The 19,586-nt window shown below is 36.7% G+C and overlaps 2 protein-coding genes across 2 annotated transcripts; both read right to left on the reverse strand.

The window, feature by feature from the left end:
- Positions 1 to 11,085: 11,085 nt before the first annotated feature.
- Positions 11,086 to 12,003, reverse strand: LOC308271364 (olfactory receptor 4F4; the record flags this gene model as incomplete). The annotated part of the gene is made up of 1 exon (XM_080707662.1): positions 11,086 to 12,003. One exon carries the CDS (start codon positions 12,001 to 12,003, stop codon positions 11,086 to 11,088), a length of 918 nt encoding a protein of 305 aa, XP_080563788.1.
- Positions 12,004 to 18,339: 6,336 nt separating this feature from the next.
- LOC308271355 (olfactory receptor 4F6-like) lies at positions 18,340 to 19,278 on the reverse strand (the record flags this gene model as incomplete). Its single annotated transcript, XM_080707653.1, has 1 exon — positions 18,340 to 19,278. The coding sequence occupies one exon, from the start codon at positions 19,276 to 19,278 to the stop codon at positions 18,340 to 18,342; it is 939 nt and encodes a 312-aa protein (XP_080563779.1).
- Between the last annotated feature and the right edge of the window lie 308 nt (positions 19,279 to 19,586).

Consider the following 19,586-nt stretch of genomic DNA (forward strand, 5'->3'; position numbering starts at 1 on the left):
TCAGACCCAGGGAGTCAATAGAGGCTGCTTTAGACTATGGGGGGTGCCAGGTTGGGCGTTCTCCTATGGTGTGATATCTCTGCCACCGCCACTCCCCCACTGGGTCAAGTCACAGGGAGTACAGTACTGGAATTTCTCCTCTGGGGCCCGCAATTTGACTCACTGTTGTTGAGTACGCACATGGAGCTGTAGTGGACTTAGTGAATTCGCTGCTGCTGCCGCAGGTGGCAATATGGTGCCGCTGCCATGCCCTTGGCTGTGAGGCTGGCATATTTCTTCTCTGGTTTTGAGCTCCGCTCTGAGTCCCTCGGCTCACTGTCTGCCGCTTCTCTCTGGAGCCTGGTGGGCTGTTGAGTGCGTTGGTTTGTAGCCATAGCCGTCCGGTGAATTTGCCCCTGCTGCCAGCAGTAAGGTGCTGCTGCTGCGTCCTCGGCCTTGAGGCCGACGTATCTCCTCTGTGGCTCTGAGCTCCGTTTTGAGACTCTCTCCTCTCTGGGGCTGGTGATTTTTTTGTTTCTCTGGTGATGGTGTTTTCTGGCTATGAAAGGTGCTGATTTTGTGGTAATAGAGATTGGTTGTTAGCGGGGCTCTTAAGCCCCGCTTTTCTCGTTCGCCATCTTCCCGGAAGTCTCCTGACTTTGATATGTTTAAGTACTTTGTGTGTTTTAGTGATTTTCCTTCTTCCCCTCTCCCATTCCCTCATTTAGGTTGTCTTGTTTGCTCCTCTATAGGATTTACTTTTTCATCTAGAGTTCCTCCTATGACCCATTTCTCCTTAGCTTTCACATATTAGGGAAAGCATCTGATTTCTTATTTTTTGTGACTGACTAATCTCACTTAGCATAATGTCCTCCAGTTTCATCCATTTCCCTCAAAATGATGTAACTCAGTTTTTTTTATGGCTGAGTAAAATTCCATTGTGTACATATCCCACAGTTTTATAATCCATTCATCTGTTGATGGACATCTTGGCTGGTTCCATAGTTTGTCTATGGTGAATTGTGCAGCTATGAACATAGAGACACATGCATCTGTTGTTGTTTGTGTTTTGAATGATTGCCATTCTATTTGGAGTTAGGTGAAATCTCAGGGTAGTTTTGATTTGCATCTCTCTTATTGCCAATGATGTTGAGCATTTTTTCATGCATTTATTGGCCATTTGAATTTCTTCTTTCATGAAGTGATTAATGGTGTTCTTTAGTTCTGAGGCATCTTTACTGACCTTTTGTCTGGAAGATTTGTCGAATGTTGTTAAGGTGTGTTGAAGTTTCCCAGGATTATAGTATTGGGATTTATGTGTGACTTAATGTCACAGAGTTTGTTTTATGCAAGTAGCTGCACCTATGTTTGGGGCATAGATGTTGATTATTGTTATTTCCTCTTGCTGGATTATTCCTTTTACCAGTAAAATATGACCTTCTTTGTCTCTTCTAATATGTTTGGGTTTGACATCTAACTTGTCTGATATCATAGTTGCTACTCATGCTTGCCTTTGAGTTCTGTTTGAATTACCTTGCTCCAGCCCTTTACCTTGAGTTTGTTCCTATCTTTACTTGTAATGTGTGTTTCTTGTAAGCAGCAGGTGGATGGATTCTGGTTTTTAATCCATTTTGCCATTTTATGTCTTTTTATTGGGGAGTTGAGGCCATTTACCTCAGTGTGATTATTGTGGGATAATTTTTTTTTTTTGGTGGTACTGGGGTTCCTGGAAGCCCTTCTACCTCCGGGCTACACTCCCAGACCTATTTTTACATTTTTATTTGGAAACAGGGTCTCCTAAGCCAGCGTGCGTGTGGCTGGCTTCGAACCTGCACGATCCTCCTGTCTCTGCCTCCCAAGCGCGGGGATTACAAGCGTGCGCCACCACGCCCGGCTGTGGGATAATTTTTAATTCCTATAATATGTTAAGATTTTATTTATGTTTGAAATACTATTTATTCTTCTCTACTTAGTTGTCTTCTGGATGAAAAATCTTGTTTCTCTGGTTCTGGTGTGTATTATCTATTTCTTCTTTGTATTTAATCTCCTAGATCAATTTTATACTTTATTTGGAAACAGGGTCTCACTAAGTTGCTGCGAGCCTCACTATGTAGCCGGGGCTGGCTTCATACCTGTGCAATCCTCTTCTCTCAGTCTCCTAAGCATGGGGATTACAAGTGTGAGCCCCCACGCCCGGCTTCTAGCACTGGTTTTGAAGACATAAATTTCTTCAGTTTTTGTTTGTCATGGAAGCTTCTTATTTCTCCATTTAATTTGATAGTTTTGTTGGGTAGAAAATTTTTGGCTGGAAATTGTTTTTTTTTTTCAGTTTGGAATATGTCACTCCAAGCCCTTCTGGCTTTCATGACTTGGTTTGGGAAGTCTGGAGTGATTCTAATTCGTTTGCCTCTGAATGTCACTTGGCTCTTTGTTTTTGTTGCCTTTAAGATTCTCTGCTTGGCTTCCACATTGGTCATTTTGACAATTATGTGGCATGGGGATCCTCTTTTCCGATCCTGTCTAAAGGAAGTTCTATAAGTTTCCTGGATTTGTGTATCGACCGACCTCTTGCTCTATGTTTGGAAAATTTTCTGCTATTACCTCCTTGAAGAGATTGTTGATCCCTTTGGTTTCCCCTTCTTTTCCCTTCTCTATTCTGATTATTCTTAGGTTAGCTCTCTCTATACATTCAGTGAGCTTGGCAGTGATACCTTCATGTATGATCATAACATTATTTAAACCATTTCCTTTCTCCCCCTTTCCCCTCCCACCCTCAACCCCCTTCCACTTCTCTACTGCTATCTCCATTTATCTGAGTCCTTTTGTTTTCTATTTCTTTCTAGCTTCTGCAAATGAGAGAAAATATATTGCCCATGATTCTTTTAAATTGACTTATCTCACTTACCATAATATTCCCTATCTTCAGACATTTTCCTGGAAATGTCATAATTTATGCTCTTTTATGGCTGTGTAAAATTTCACTGAATATATATACACACACACATATATATACACTGTATATATGCATATATACAGTATATATATATACAGTAAAATTTTACATATATATAGTGAAATATATAATATATATACATACACACACACACACACATATATATATATATATATATATACTGTGATATATATATGTGTATATATATACTCCTATATATATCACATTTTATTTATCCATTGATCTATTGATTGCCACCTAGACTGGTTCCATGATTTTGCTATCGTAAATTGTGCTGTTATAAACATGGATATGCATGTGTAACTATAGTATTCTGACTTTAAATCTTTTGGAAAGAAACTAAGGAGTGGTATGCCTTGATCATTTGATGGTCTTATTTCTAAACTTGTGAGAAACTTCCACACAGATCTCCATAGTGGTTTTACCAATTTACAATCCCACTAATAGTGTATAAGAGTCTCTGCTTTCCTGTATTCTCCCATTATTCATTATTGTTTTTATTTTTGATGAATGCCATTGTATCTATAGTTAGTTGAAATCTCAGTGTAAGTTTGATTTTCATTCACCTAATTTTTGATAATATTGAACAATAACAATTTTTCATATGTCTGTTAGTCATTTGTATTTCGTCCTTTGAGAAATGTTTATTCTCTTTAATTACAGACAAAACATAATTTCAATAAAAATTATGGAATCAGAATATCAATATCTTGCAATTTTGAATGAACTAGTAGGTCTAAGGTAGCAATCAACAATAGCTAATATAAAAGTGTAAGAATGAAACTTATTTTAAATTTTTTATTAGTGCATTGTAGTTAAATATATTAATGAAGCACAAAATGGTAGAGACATACATGCATACATAACCCAATTAGTCCTTACCCAATTCCTGAACCATTCCCTCCCTCTCCCTTCTTCTCATGTTGGGCTTAGTAATTGACTTTGATATGGTTGTTCATGTACATCAATAACAACTCAGTCAGATTGTCTTATATGCTCATTTATAGTATTTCCTTCTTCATCTGGAGTTCCTGCTATGACCCATTTTTCCCTAGCTTTCACATATTAGAGAGAGCATCTTATTTCTTATTTTTTGTGACTGACTAATCTCACTTAGCATAATTTCCTCCAGTTCCATCAATTTCCCTGTAAATGACATAATTGTGTTATTCTTTATGACTGAGTAAAATTCCACTATGTATATATCCCATAGTTTTATAATCCACTCATCTGTTGATGGACATTTTGTCTGGTTTCATAGTTTGGCAATTGTGAATTGTGCAGCTATGAACATAGATACACATACATTAGCTTGGTAGTTTGGCTTCCATTCTTTTGGGTAGATACCATATAGTAAGTTTGTTCTCATTCTTCTAGGATCCCCCATACAGTTTTACAAAGTGGTTGCACTAATTTGCAGTCCCACCAAGAATATAATGTAGTTCCCAATTCTCCACATCCTTGCCAGCATTTCTTGTTGTTTGTGTTTTGAATGATTTACATTCTAGTTGAAGTTAGGTAAAATCTCAGGGTAGTTTTTTTTTTTTTTTGGTACTGGGGGTGGGACCCAGAGGCTTTCTACCTCTGGGCTATACTCCCAGGCCTTTTTTTAAATTTTGAGTTTTTTAAATTAATTATTTATTTATTTTCTTTTTTCTTGTTTTTTTTTTCTTTTTCTTTTTTGCCTTTTTTATATTTTATTTGGAAACAGGGTCTCACTAAGTTGCTGAAAGCCTCACTAAGTAGCTGAGGCTGGCTTTGAAACTGTGCAATCCTCCTGTCTCAGCCTCCCAAGCACGAAGATTACAAGCATGCGCCACCACGCCCGGCTCTCAGGGTAGTTTTGATGCATGTCTCTGATTGCTAAAGATGTTGAACATTTTTTAAATAAATGGTGCTGAGAGAATTGGCTATTCATTTGTAGAATATGGAACTAAATCCTTACCTCTCACTCTGCACAGGAATCAACTTGAGATGAATCAAAGACCTGGAAATCAGACCAGAGACTGACACTATTAAAGGAGGGCATAGGTTCAAAACTTCAACATATAGGCACAGGTAGTAACTTCCTCAAAAAGACCTCCAAAGTTCAAGAACTTAAAACAAGAACTGACAAGAAGGATGGCATCAAACTGGAGAAAGCCTACAGAATGGGAGAAGATCTTTACTAGCTATTCCTTTGATACAGGTCTAATATCCAGAATATACAAAGAGCTCAAAAGATTTTATACTAGCAAAACAAACAGCCCAATCAAGAAATGGGTAATTGAATTGAACAGACACTTCATAAAAGAATAGATACAAATGGCCAATGTGAAAAAATGACCTCCAAAGTTCAACATTATTAGCCATCAGGGAGATGCAAATCAGAATTACACTGAGATTCAATATAACCCCAATCAGAGTGGCAAGCATAAGGAAATCAAGTAACAACAAATGCTGGCAAGAAAGTGGGGAAATAGTACAATTTCTACACTTTTGGTGGGAATGCAAACTAGTTCAGCTGCTATGAAGATCAGTGTGGAGATTAGTTAGAAAATTAGGAATGGATTCACCAAACAATCCAGCTGTATCACTACTATCTTTCTAAAAGTGTTGAAATCAGAGAACTACAGTAACATATGCATACCCATGTTTATAGCAGCACAATTCACAATAGCCAAAATATGGAACCAGCTTAGGTGTCCATCAACAGATAAATGGATTACAAAATTATAGGAAATACATACAATCGAATTCTACTCAGCAATAAAAGTGAACAAAATTAGGTCATTCATAAGAAGTTGGAAAGACCTGGAGATCATTATGTTAAGTGAGATTAGCCAAGCATAGAAAGAGAAGGAACATGTTTTCTCTAACATGCTTGAGCTAGGGAAAATTTGGGATACCAAAGGGATGCCAGGTAAGGGAGGAGATCCTCAGTGGAGCCAGGGAGGAAGGGTAGGAAAGGAAGGAGGCTGAGGTTCATTAATGGAAATGTTACTTGCAACTATGTGAATACATGTGAATATAACATTGTTAATCTGGACACTTGGTATCAGGAGGGCGGGAAATGGAGAAGTGGGTGGGGGGTTACACCAAGTACCATGTGAATATATGTTATGGTCAACATGATCTACATTATGATGTGAGACTATAATGCACCAATAATGTATGTATTTATATATAAAACTATAATGTAAGAAAGAATGAATACTTAAACCTCTTTTTTAAATTCAAGTTTGAGAATATTTATGGGCAAACTAGTGATTAACACAAGAGAGAAATATACTCTTTTATTTTATGGATTATCATGATTGCATAGATATTTTATTACTGATTCTTCAGTTTATTGCACTTATTATTATTATTATTAATTATTTTTTGAGGCTCATATTGTTTCCTTTCTGGTTAGCTGGTAACTCTACAAGTTTGGTTCTGTGTTGTTTTGACCTTTCCAAAGGGTCTTATTTAGCTTCCTTTCACCATGACCTAAAACATTGCACCAGAATAATCTTGTGTTTCTGCTTCAGACCTAGAATGAACTATTTATTTAAGAATTGTTGATTTTTTTTGTGTGTGGCATTCAAGGCAATTAGATGTATTCATTGCATATGGAATGATATTGCTTCTGTCTCTTTTCAGTGGATTGAGTTAAGAAATACTTATATATTTGGTAGAAGAAAAATAAAATATTAGTTTAATTATATTTCTAATTCAAATTAATGAACAGTTTGTTTCTTTGAGTGTTTAAATTTGGATCTTCTTTAATGTTGAAAAATTTGACTTCTTTTTCTATTAACATAATGATTTGCTTTATACCAATATGTAATATTTTTAAAATAGCAAAACTAATATAACTACTAATAGTAGGCAGTTTGAGTTTTTTTAGGTTTCTGTCTTCAGAATATATTTCATATCCGGGCGTGGTGGCGCACGCTTGTAATCCCCACGTTTGGGAGGCGGAGACAGGAGGATCGCGCAGGTTCGAAGCCAGCCATGCCAGTTTAAGAGACCCTGTTTCCAAAAAATAAAAAGCACAAAATAGGTCTGGGAGTGTAGCCTGGAGGTAGAAGGGCTTCCAGGAACCCCAGTACCACCCCCCCCCAAAAAAAAGCTGGGCGTGGTGGCCCACACTTGTAATCCCCGTGCTTGGGAGGTGGAGACAGGAGGATCACGCAGGTTCTAAGCTAGCCAAGCTAGTTTATGAGACTTTGTTTCAAAATATAAAATAGGCCTGGGAGTGTAGCCTGGAGGTAGAAGGGCTTCCAGGAATCCACCAAAAAAAAAAAAAGAATACACACACACACACACACACACACACACACACACACACATATATATATATATATATATATATATATATTTCATAGTATTCTGACTATGTTTTACTATTCAATGAAATGTCTCTTTCCTCTAATGCTATATTACCTAATTAAATATTATTAAAACATTTGTTTTGGCTTAAATATATTTGGAGCTTGCTTGCTTGCTTTTTCTTGCCTGTTGATTTAACTTAATTTTAATTGGATAACATTTATATGGTTTCAAAGTCAAATAAAATATAAAATGTACTCAGAAAAGCCTAGCTTTTACAAATTTAAAAAAAACAAGTACAAGACAAATATCAGTTTTACGACTTCTTTTCAATGTAGTACTTGAGCCTAGCCAGGGCAATAAGGCAAGAGAAGGAAAGCAAAGGAGTACAAATAGGAAAAAAAGAATGAATACTATCTCTATTTGCAGATGACATGGGCATGATACTTTACTTACAAGACCCAACAAAGTCAACCTAAGGCTTATAGAACCAATCAACAAATTCAACAAACTGTCTTAATACAAAATCAATCTTAAAAAATCAGAAGCTTTTCTGTATGTCAACAATAATTTCATTGAAAAAGAAATTCAGAGAAATACTTCTACTCAGGATATCCCACAAAAAGATACCCAACAACAACAACAGCACCAAAAAATACTTAGGAATAAACCTAACCAAGCAGGTAAAAGACCTCTACAAGGAAAATTATAAAATACTGAAAAAGAAGACATGATCGCCTCCTTTTCTATAGTTTCATCAACAGGTTGTATCATCAAATATTGGAGTCCTATTTGATACCTGATAGGCCAGAAGTGATATCAAGTATCATTTACTTTGTATATATCTTAAGAAAGTTCAAACTTTTTACATATCTAAAGATGACTTTTATCTTTATATGTAGAAACTGTAAGTTTATATCTTTTGCCCATTTTTATTAGTTCGTAGGATATTTTGGAAGTTATTTATTAGATGTATTTCTTTTTGAACTGGGCATGGTGGTACATACCTGTAATCTCAGTACTTGGGAGGGTGAGACAGGAGGATCACAAATTTGAGGCCAGCTTCAGCAACTTAGTGAGAACTTGTTTCCAAATAAAAAATATGGCTGGGAGTATAGCTCTGAAGTAGAATGTCCTTGGGTGATTAAATTGCCAGTAACACACACACGTTCACACACACAGACAGACACACATAAGCAGAAGTATTACTCTTTGTTATATGAGTTGTAAATACTTTATTTTCATTATCTTACTTTTTCAGATAGCTTTATCATGCATTAAAACTAATTGTATATAATGTTATCTGCCTTTACAATATTTTTGGATTATAAAGACATTAACTCATGTTTTCTTTTAATATTTGCATAGTTTTTAAACAAGATTTATAGCTGTGCGTAGTGGCACATACCTGTAATCTCAGTACCTGCAAGGCTGAGACAGGAGGGTGGCAGATTTGAGGTTAGACTCAGTAATTTAGCAAGACCCTCAGCAATGTAGTGAGACCCTGTTTCCAAATAACAAATATAAAAAACAGGTCTGGGAGTATACCCCAGAGGTAAAATCCTCTGGGTTCCACCCCCAGTACCATAAAAATAAAAAGAATAATAAGAAAGGTCCGGGGATGTGGTTTATAAATAGAATGATCCTTGGTTCAGTCCCTACGACTGCAACAAGAAGAAGCAAGGCAAAACAAAACAAAAAGCAAAAGATTTATGCTGTGAGTTCAGTTGGAAATTGTATCAGTAGGTGATGTGATAGATTTATACATCTTTCCCTATCTTTCTAAAATCCAGTTATTTCACCATCACATTATTGGGTCCTTTATTTTCCTGCATATTTGAAATGCTGTCACTATCACATACCAATTTTTAAAATAAATTTTAAGTGTATTTATAAATTTTCTATTCTGTTTCCTTAGAGAAAACACAATTTTCATTCTCTTATCATCTGACTGTCCTTATCTATCAGCTCAAGCTACAGTTAGACAGATACATTTCTTTTTTTAAAAGAATATCAATATTTAACCTGGTTCGATGATTCTCAGTGGAAAGAGGAAAGAGTTGTCACGTTCAGTTCTCAGATGTCTTGTCAGTGTGTGTTCCCTTCTACTTATATCCTGTTTACAATTCCTTCTAAGGATGGCAGAACTGCAGTGTAGGTGCACACATATAACCATACATATTTAAACTACTTCTGCTTAGAAGTACAATGTTCCAAATGAGCATCTGCTAACTTGGAATATTGTAGTGTACCTCAAATATGTTGGGATAAAAATTAAATAGGGAACTTTTGACTTTGTTCATATATAAGATTTGCACAATAATTACGAGTACATAATATTTATTGAATACTGAATATACCACAAATTGTGTTATCTAACACATTATCTCATTACCCCTCATACTAATCATATTTAATATATATTATTTTATCCTCTTTAAAACTGTGGAAACCACAGTTTATGATAATTATATAATATAATTAAAGTCATGATAATAAGAAGTGAGTAGAATCGAACCCAGGTTCCAGGGTGATTTTTTTTTTTTAACTTTAAAAAGCTAATCATGGCCGGGCATGGTGGCCCACACTTGTAATCCCCGCACTTGGGAGACGAGACAGGAGGACCGCACTGGTTCAAAGCCAGTCTTGCTGGCTTAAGAGACCCTGTTTCCAAATAAAAGAAAATACAAAATGGGTCTAGGAGTGTAGGGTTTCCAGGAATCCCAGTACCACCAAAACACAAAACAAACAAACAAAACTAGTCATGGAGCTGGGGAGTGTGTGTGTGTGTGTGTGTGTGTGTGTGTGTGTGTGCGCGGGAAGCTCACCAAGTGCTATGTGCATGTATATCTGTATCACTCTAAATTACATTATGATATGAGATTACAAATGCACCAATAAAAGTATATTTAAAAAACCTAATCATAGATATTGATATAGATGGATGCAACTAATACATGTGGTGTTAATATATTGAGAAGCTGAATCCATCTGAATTCTTTTTGTTGCGTATGAACATTTGTTATATACCACACATGTCAATTGCCTACAAAGAAATTTTTATGTTGGTATATTCACTCTTTCTATTGCTCCTGATAATGTACTCATAGATTAAAGGTTGTTATAGTGATCAGAGGTAAACCATAAATTGTTACAGGGGAAGGAGATCTTTATATCTCATAAAGATAATGTGTAAGTCCTTATCACTAAGTACTTTTTTGAGTTAGACGTGGCAGTTTCCTTATTAATACTTTAGGAAATATGAACAAAGTAAAAATTTAAAACAATTTTGTAAGCTGGAATAGTTTTAATCTTTTCTTCTGCTAAAATCACTCAGGAAGTTTCAGGTGTGCACATATAGTAACATATTTATGCCTTTCATTGTTGTAAAAATTAGTGATATCTCTTTTTTTGCAGTACTAGTGATGGAACCCAGGGGAATCCTACCTCTGAGCTATACTCCCACCCCAATTTTATTCTTTATTTTTTTTAACAGGGTCTCACTGAGTTGCAAAGGGTCTCACTCAGTGGCTGAGGCTGTCTGCAAACTGCAGTCCTCCTGTCTCAGCTTCCCAAATGCTGGGATTATCCACCACGCGTGGCAAATCAGTGATATCTTTTGAATGCACGATATTAACTCTGGATCTAGATCTAAAAATACAGTACACAAAAATGTAGATGGGTAAGTTGAGGCAGAGCATGTGAAAGTTTCTTAACATTACTATGTGACATAGGAATGGAAGTTACAATTTTCATGAGCTTTACTAAATGATTTATCAACTTTACTAAATATTATGCTGTTATATCAAATTAACCGCACCCTTACAAAAGAAGACCTATGATTTTATCCCAGAACTCACATTCCATTTTCTCAGCCGTCGCATTGCTGCCTTCATATCTTTGTTCCTCAGTGTGTATATAATTGGGTTCAAGAGAGGAGTGACCACAGAATAAAACACAGCAAGAAATTTATCTAATGACTTAATGGGGAATGGCCAGGCATAGATGAAGATGCATGGTCCAAAGAACAAAAGAACTACTGTGATGTGAGCAGTCAAAGTGGACAGAGCCTTGGAGGACCTATCTGAAGGGCGACGCTGGATGGTTATTAGAATGACAGTGTAGGAGATAATTAGGAGAACAAAAGAGCACACAGTGAGCACACCACTGTTAGCAATAACCATGATGTCCAACCTGTAGGTGTCTGTGCAGGCGAGCTTGATTACCCGGGGAAGATCACAATAGAAGCTATCGACCTCATTAGGACCACAGAAAGGTAAGTTCACTGCAAAGGCCAGCTGGCTCACTGAGTGGAGGAAGCCGATTCCCCACGCAGCAGACACGATGCCAACACATACGTTGTGGCACATAATTCTGGTATAGTGGAGGGGTTTACAAATTGCTGCATATCTATCAAAGGCCATTGCTAGGAGGATCACCAACTCACTCCCACCAAAGAAGTGAAGAAGAAAGATCTGTGCAAGGCATCCCTTGAAAGAGATGACTTTGCGCTTATTGAAAAAGTCAGCAATCATCTTTGGAGCTGTGACTGAAGACAGAGACAGGTCGATGAGCGAGAGATTGGCCAGTAAAAAGTACATGGGGGAGTGTAGGTGGGAGTCAGAAGCCACAGTTATGACAATAAGAAGGTTTCCACACACAATTCCTACATAGAAAATGAGAAAGAACAGAAATAGGAAAATCTGGAGTTCCTGAGAATTGGAGAGTCCAAGAAAAATAAACTCTGTCACCATAGAGCAATTTGTTTCCAGGAGAACTGATTCATTCCAGGAGGCAGCCTCCATAGTCCCCTTGGAGGAGAAAGCAAAAAGGAAGTCAGAATTATTACATCCAACCCAGAGCCTCAGATTGTATCATTTCTCTCACTGTAATGACTTTTTGTGGTTCATTACATAAAGACTTCAAAATAAAAAAAATAAACTTATAGCCGGGTATGGTGGCGCACGCTTGTAATCCCAGCGCTTGGGAGGCGGAGACAGGAGGATCGTGCAGGTTCGAAGTCAACCTCGCTGGCTTAAGAGACCCTGTTTCAAAAAAAAAAAAAAGGTCTGGGAGTGTAGCCCGGAGGTAGAAGGGCTTCCAGGAACCCCAGTACCACACACACACACACACACACACACACACACACACACACACACACACAATGCTTATAATTTTATTTCACACTACTTCCTACACAATTCCTTGTCTACACAATGATCCAAGTCTTCCCAAGGTTGCCACTCATGCTGGGCTCATCCCTGTTTCTTCTCAACTTAAAAAATAGTTCATATTTTGTAGTAAATATCTTTTTTATTGATACTGGAGATTGAACCCAAGAGCATTCTACCTCCAAGCTACACCCAAACCTTTTTACTTTTATCTTAAAATAGGGTCTTACTAAGTTGCTGAGACTGGCCTTGAACCTGCAATCCTCCTATCTCAGCTTCCCAAGTACTGGGATTGTAGTCGTGCACCATGACGCCTGCTCTTATACCATTTGATGCTACTAAAGTTCTTGGGAGAAAAAGACATATGCCCAAATAAACTAAGTGTTGAAAAATAGAACAAAAAGAAGCAAAAGTATCAGAACTATAAAATTTAAAAAGTGAGAGATGATAAGAGAATGGGGGACTAAAAGGTGGAGCAAGTGAAAAGTGAGAAAAATGCAATGAATTTAATAAGGGAAAGTATGGAGTTTAATGGGACATAAAATATAAACGGGATTCAGGTATGTTTATTAAGGGATTCGAGTTTTATTATGAAAACTGAGGAGTTACATTTACTTAATAGATTAACTCTGCTTTCTGTGTGAATTAGATGAGGGGAATATTGGAAGTAAAGGCCAGTGACTGTTTTAAGCCTGGCAATAGATGAGTATGAAAAGATAGGAGAGAGCTTGTGAGGGTCCAGAAGCGGCATGTCCCAGTGGTTAAGCTGTGAGCTTGCGTGGTAGGAGAACTGGGCTCAAATCTTGGCTTTAAGCAGGACATGGTGGCACACGTTTGTTATCCCAGCATTTCGGAGGCCGAGACAGGAGGATTGCAGTTTGTGGACAGTCTCTGCTACTTAGTGAGGCCCATTGAAACTCGGTGAGACCCTGTTTAAAAATAAAGAATAAGCCGGGCGTGGTGGCGCACGCTTGTAATCCCCGCGCTTGGGAGGCGGAGACAGGAGGATCGTGCAGGTTCGAAGCCAGCCACACTGGCGTAAGAGACCCTGTTTCAAAAATATAAAATAGGTCTGGGAGTGTAGCCCGGAGGTAGAAGGGCTTCCAGGAACCCCAGTACCACCAAAAAAAAAAAAAAAAAAAGAATAAAAAATAGGGCTGGGGGTGGAGGTAGAATGCTCCTGGGTTCTATTCCCAGTACTGCAAAAAAAAAAAAAAATTATATATATATATTGGTTTTATCTACTATGTTGCTAGTGAACTTAAACAGGTCACATACATGTTTTGAGTCTTATGGACACATTTGTACAAAATGGGTGAAAATGCATTATTATTTCATTTGAATGCTGTAAAGATTGGATAAGACCATGAATATAAGTTTGCTACCACATAGTAACTGGTAAACATGTAATAGCAATTATTAAGGGGAAATGAGAGAAAATTTGTCAATGGTATGTGGGAAATGGAAAATAAAATTCAAATGTTTTCATTTTGAGTAATTTGGAGAGCTATGATGGTCTTTTTCTCTGATGATACTACTACTACTAATAAACTCTAATGTAAAATATCTAACATACAGATCTCTTTTAGGGATAGAAATAATTAGGAAGGAGGTAAAGGGTAAAGATGTGTCTAGAATTTAGTATTGTTGGATATACTTGTAAGCTTCCATCAGTTAAGTGAGAGACTAAACAGTGATTGCTGGAAACAAGCCAAGAGAGACATTTCAATTGTGTATCTAGAAAAAAATAAATACATTTTCATGAAGTTTTACAGTGAAGTAGAAAATGAAAAGCATCCTAAATATGAAGCACAGCCATGGGAATACCTGTCAGACTAGACAGAATAGCACACGGGCAAGTAAAATGTAAAAGAGAGGAACGGAGTTGAGTTGAGTGTGGCGGTGTACGCTTGTAATCCCAGCATTCGGGAGGCTGAGACAGGAGGATCGTGGTTCATGGACAGCCTCAGCTACTACTAAGTGAGGCCCTTTGCAACTCAGTGAGACTCTGTTTCAAAATAAGGAATAAAAAATAGGGCTGGGGTTGTAGCTCGAAGGTAAAAAGTCCCTGGGTTCCATCCCTAGTACTGAAAAAAAAAAAAAAAGGAATGTAAATTGATGGGTATAAAGGTCTAGAGAGTTACATTTGACAGATTTCTTAGAAGAATAATATTGTTTTGGAAGTTTACTTACAGTTTTCTATTGCCCTTGGAAATGACACTTTTCATTATCCTGAGTTCTGTTCCATAGCTCCACTCCCTCAAATACCACATTACTGTTTTAAAAGTTCTATAAAAATTTAGTGATTCTAATTTTTTCCCCAGTAGAGAAGTATAATGGTAAAATAAGTCATGAACACACATTTTAGTTCCCTTTTGCTCAACATAATAATAAATAAAATAATATTAGTTGTTGACAACATGGAGGATAAAATTCCAATAATGAGATAATTTCTGTCACTTATTTGTTGAGGGTGTCTCTTTAGAATCAAAGCCTGCAATTTTGAATTGACCCTAGTATTTGCTGATGTGAAACAACTTTATTTAACTGATAGAGGAAAAAATTTGAAATTATAGTTCCACAGACATTTGACAGGGATTATGGTTGGCCATAGGTTCTTATCAGCAAAAACGTCTTCTACCATAGTAGCAAGTAAGAATTCAGAAATACTACTCTTCTGAAAAGAAGATTTATTGCTCATTTACTTAAAACATTACAACTCCTAAACTCATGCTGCTTGGAATACAGTAATAATATAGCATTCCCAGCAATAGAAGACCCCTGGCCACTATAATCCTTTTTAAAAATATTTATGATTCTTCCTAAGTGGTTCAAGGACTTATAGAGGTTTTCAGATCTATTTTCCAGAAAAAGTAGTTTTCATAATTAAAAACAAAACCAGTGTCTATGATCATGAAACACTTGCCATAATTGAAAAAGAAAATCCTTCCCCCATGCATGACACTAAACTTTGAATTAAAACATTAGAATTTATTTTTTCTTAAACATCTTTTACCATTTTTTAAAGAAAAAATACTTGTATGTCTGTGTATCATTGAGACACAAGTCAGTGATTAGGGTTCTAGCATAAATTACTGTATGATCATGGGCACATCATTCAAAATCTGGGGTCCTTAGTTTTCATGTTTTTAAAATAAGTTCAGTTAAAATCTCTCAAAATCATCATAGCTTTAACAGTGAGATTTTTATCTTTTATGAAAGAAATGTCAAAACTGGGTTTCATTGGGATTGTGAGAAGAAGATGGCAAAAAAAAAACCCTACTCGATTTTGGGGAAAAGGGAATAGGATCAATAAATTAGGAAGGGAAGAGTAGATTAGTCCAGAAGAGTCAGAAGGAGTCAATATTTATTGTCAGTAGAACATTAATAACAAGTATTATCTTTCCTAAAATTATTCATATTAATTCTTCTAAGTATTTAAGCCATTATATAGAGTCTTTCCATTTTTTGAAGATAAAGACATGTCTATTAATAGACATACCTTCTCTCATTAAAATGCTACAATTTGGTTAGTTCTACTAACATATTTCAGTTTCATCATCCCACCTACCTTCTTCATAACTGGAAGAGACTACAGCAATTTTCAGAGAAAGAGGAATACAGATTCCCTTCTGTTTGTACTCTCTTAAAGCACTGAGTACTTCCAAGAGAATAGTATTTATGTGAATTATCCTCCTTAGTGAACCACTTGGTTAATTAAAAGTTCTTTATAAAAGTGACCAGAAGACAGTGAAAAGATCTGGAGGTGGCTATCCCGAGCTTTGAGTAATGAGACTCTTATAGTCTCACAGGTTCTCCCTTGGCCATTATAGAGAAAACAGAATCTTGAGTTAAGGGAAGGGATGCTGCCACAATTTCATCACCCATTCATATATTTTTACTATCTTACTGAGTCTAAAGCAATTTCCAAAGAATCATAGTAAAAATAAGATAAAGTTGCAAAATTAATATCTAGGCACATTAATAAGGTAGTGAATAATAATGCTTAGATTTTTTTTTTTTAGATTTTATAAAAAAGAGATTATCTTGCCGGCGTGGTGGCGCACGCTTGTAATCCCCGCGCTTGGGAGGTGGAGACAGGAGGATCGCGCAGGTTCGAAGCCAGCCTCAGCTGGCTTAAGAGACCCTGTTTCCAAATAAAATATATAAAAAAATAGGTCTGGGAGTGTAGCCCGGAGGTAGAAGGCCCCTGGGTTCCATTCCCAGTATAGATTATCTTGAGATATTGATGATCAATTTGTGGAGAAAATACTGAAACAATACTTTGACCAAATAATAGAAAGTTTCACTTCTTATGACTTACAATTTATTTTGCAGCCGTAATTGCTATGCAGTAGTTAAAAATGAGTTGAGACACGACATTTAGTTTCTTAAGTGTTTTAGAAATGCATTCAAGGGATGTCTCAGTTGTGTTTCTTGGCCAACAGTCTTTCCAGGTTTTATCTGAAATACATCAGTCACCTCTTTGTTCTAAGCGTTTCAGCTCATGATCAGGCACATTACATAAGATTTTGAGATTTCAGTGGGGTACCTTACTTTAGAAAATAAGTTTCTATAAATACTTTTAGAATTGCAGATGCTTTTTAAGCAAATAAAAAATTATTTGAGGGAAACTTCAAAGGGAATAGAATTGTGCTCTTTAAAAAGCTGTTATGTCAGCCTGGCACATGCCTGCAATCTCAGTACTTGGAAAGCTGAGACAAGAGGATTGCAGGTTTGAGGCCAGCCTCAGCAATTTAATGAGATCCTCAGCAATCTAGTGAGACCTTGTTTCAAAATAAAAAAATAAGATGGGTCTGGGGGTGTGGCTCAGAGGCAGAATGCCCCTAGGCTCAATCTCCAGGACCCCTTCCCCCTGAAAATGCTCTATCCATATATGAAGGCATCACTACCCATCTCATAATATGTACATTGAGGGATGGATAGTGACATGGCATTTGAAGGAAAATACCTCAAGTGCTGTGTGCAGTGTGTCTATATCACTTTGAACCTTACTATGATGTATAATTCCAATGCACCAATAAAAGTTTAAAAAATGGAATGTACACAAATTGTCCATCATGCAAAGTACTGGTCTATTTCTAAAGTGACATCATACAAGACACATTGAAAAGAATACTTAAATTGTAACATAGTATTGATCTTCCTGTTACTCTAACTTAAAGCACATTTAAGATAAGAAATATTTTTTCCTTAATTTAAATATTTGTTGGTTTACATAAACTCATATTTTATCCATTGGATCCACATAATTTCCATAAGAAGTATCTACTAATATACAGCAATGCCTATTATTAGTATAAAGATTCTAGTAAAGTTAGTTTTATTTTTCTTGTGGTACTAGCGATGGAACTCAGGGGCGTTCTACCAAACGTGCACTACCATGCCTGGCTAAGATGCTAGTAAAGTCAAATCATATAAATGTATATATATTTATGCAAAGATATAAGCATACAAAATTAAACCATTGCTGTAACCATAATGTAATTATGCAGGTTAAATAGAAATACCTAACACTTTATTTTTTTATGCTTAACACAAGTTGTTGCAATTCTTTAACATTTTCTTTTCTGTGGACTTCCCTGATTTCTTTATTTTTCTTTTGTGGTGCTGAATATTGAACTCAAGGATATTCTGCCTCTGAGTTACACGTTAGTTATTTTGAAACAGAGGCCACTAAGTTGCAGAGGGCCTCACTAAATCTCAGGCTGGCCACTAACCTGTGATTCTTCTGTCTCAGGCTCCCAAGTACTAGGATTACAGGCATGTTCCACCATGCCCGTTGACTACTCTGATTTCCAAATGCAATAATAATAACATATGCATTCCATAGTGTTAGTTACCATGGAGGCTTGATGGTCCATAGCATTCATCCTCCACTCTTGTCAATGAAATCTATTATGTCATCTCCCTAGAACTTACAACCTGTCGACTCAGCCTTCTCATCGCTAACTTCATATCTTTATTCCTTAAAGTATAGATGGCAGGATTTAAGACAGGAGTGACAACAAAGTCCACAATGGCAAAAAACGTATCCAACGACTTAGTAGGGAAGGGCCACACATAGAGAAACATGCACGGAGCAAAAAACATAACCACTACAGTGATGTGAGCTGACAACGTGAAGAATGCTTTGGATAAATTACTTGAAGAATGTTGCCATACAGTGACCAGAATAAAGATGTAGGATACAATTAAGAAAAAAAAGGTGCCCATAGATATAAATCCACTGTTGGCAGTGACCACAAACTCTAGGCTGTAAGTGTCTGTACATGCAAGTTTAATAACCCTAGGAAAATCACAATAAAAGCTCCCCACATCATTGGGGCCACAGAAAGGCAAGTTTATGACAAAAACAAACTGTAACATGGCATGAATCACCCCAGTGGCCCAAGCAGCTATGACCAGAAGCATGCATATTTTGGGATTCATAATTGTTAGATAGTGGAGAGGCTTGCAGATGGCTGTGTACCTGTCGTAGGCCATGGCAATGAGTAGAACCATCTCAACCCCTCCCATAACGTGGATAAAGAACATTTGTATCATGCAGTTGTGGAAAGAAATGACTTTATAATCAGTGAACAGATCAGAGATCATCCTAGGAACTGTGGTAGATGAAAGGCCCAAGTCGATGAGGGATAGGTTGGCCAGAAGCACATACATCGGGGAGTGTAAATGGGGGTCAATAGTCACGGTGAACACAATCAACAGGTTTCCCAGAATAATTCCCACATAAAACAAGGAGAAGAAGAGGAAAAGGAAAAACTGCATCCCCAACGACTGTGCAAGTCCTAGCAATACAAATTCAGTTATCACAGAGTCATTTACTTGGTCCATTGAATCAGAAAAAAGGGAAGACACTGAAATGACCTGAAAGAAAAGAAGGAATCAACTTAGAGGCACTGAAAATAATGTGCTAGTACTGATAATTTAAAATCGATTACTAGCAAAGCTTTTATTTAATTGATGGCAGACAATCTACAAAATAATGTGATATCAAAGATTTCTGTAGTATGAATAAAGCTACACTTAGAGCCAATCTGTTATTGCAAATATTTTATTTGATCAGATATATAAACTTATCAGATAATTTAGGAAGTTTTGAAAGAATAAATATTACAAACTAAAGAAATTCAGGTGAAATA

The sequence above is a fragment of the Muscardinus avellanarius genome, assembly GCF_963383645.1.
Source record: "Muscardinus avellanarius genome assembly, chromosome: 12".
Taxonomy (NCBI): Eukaryota; Metazoa; Chordata; class Mammalia; order Rodentia; family Gliridae; genus Muscardinus; species Muscardinus avellanarius.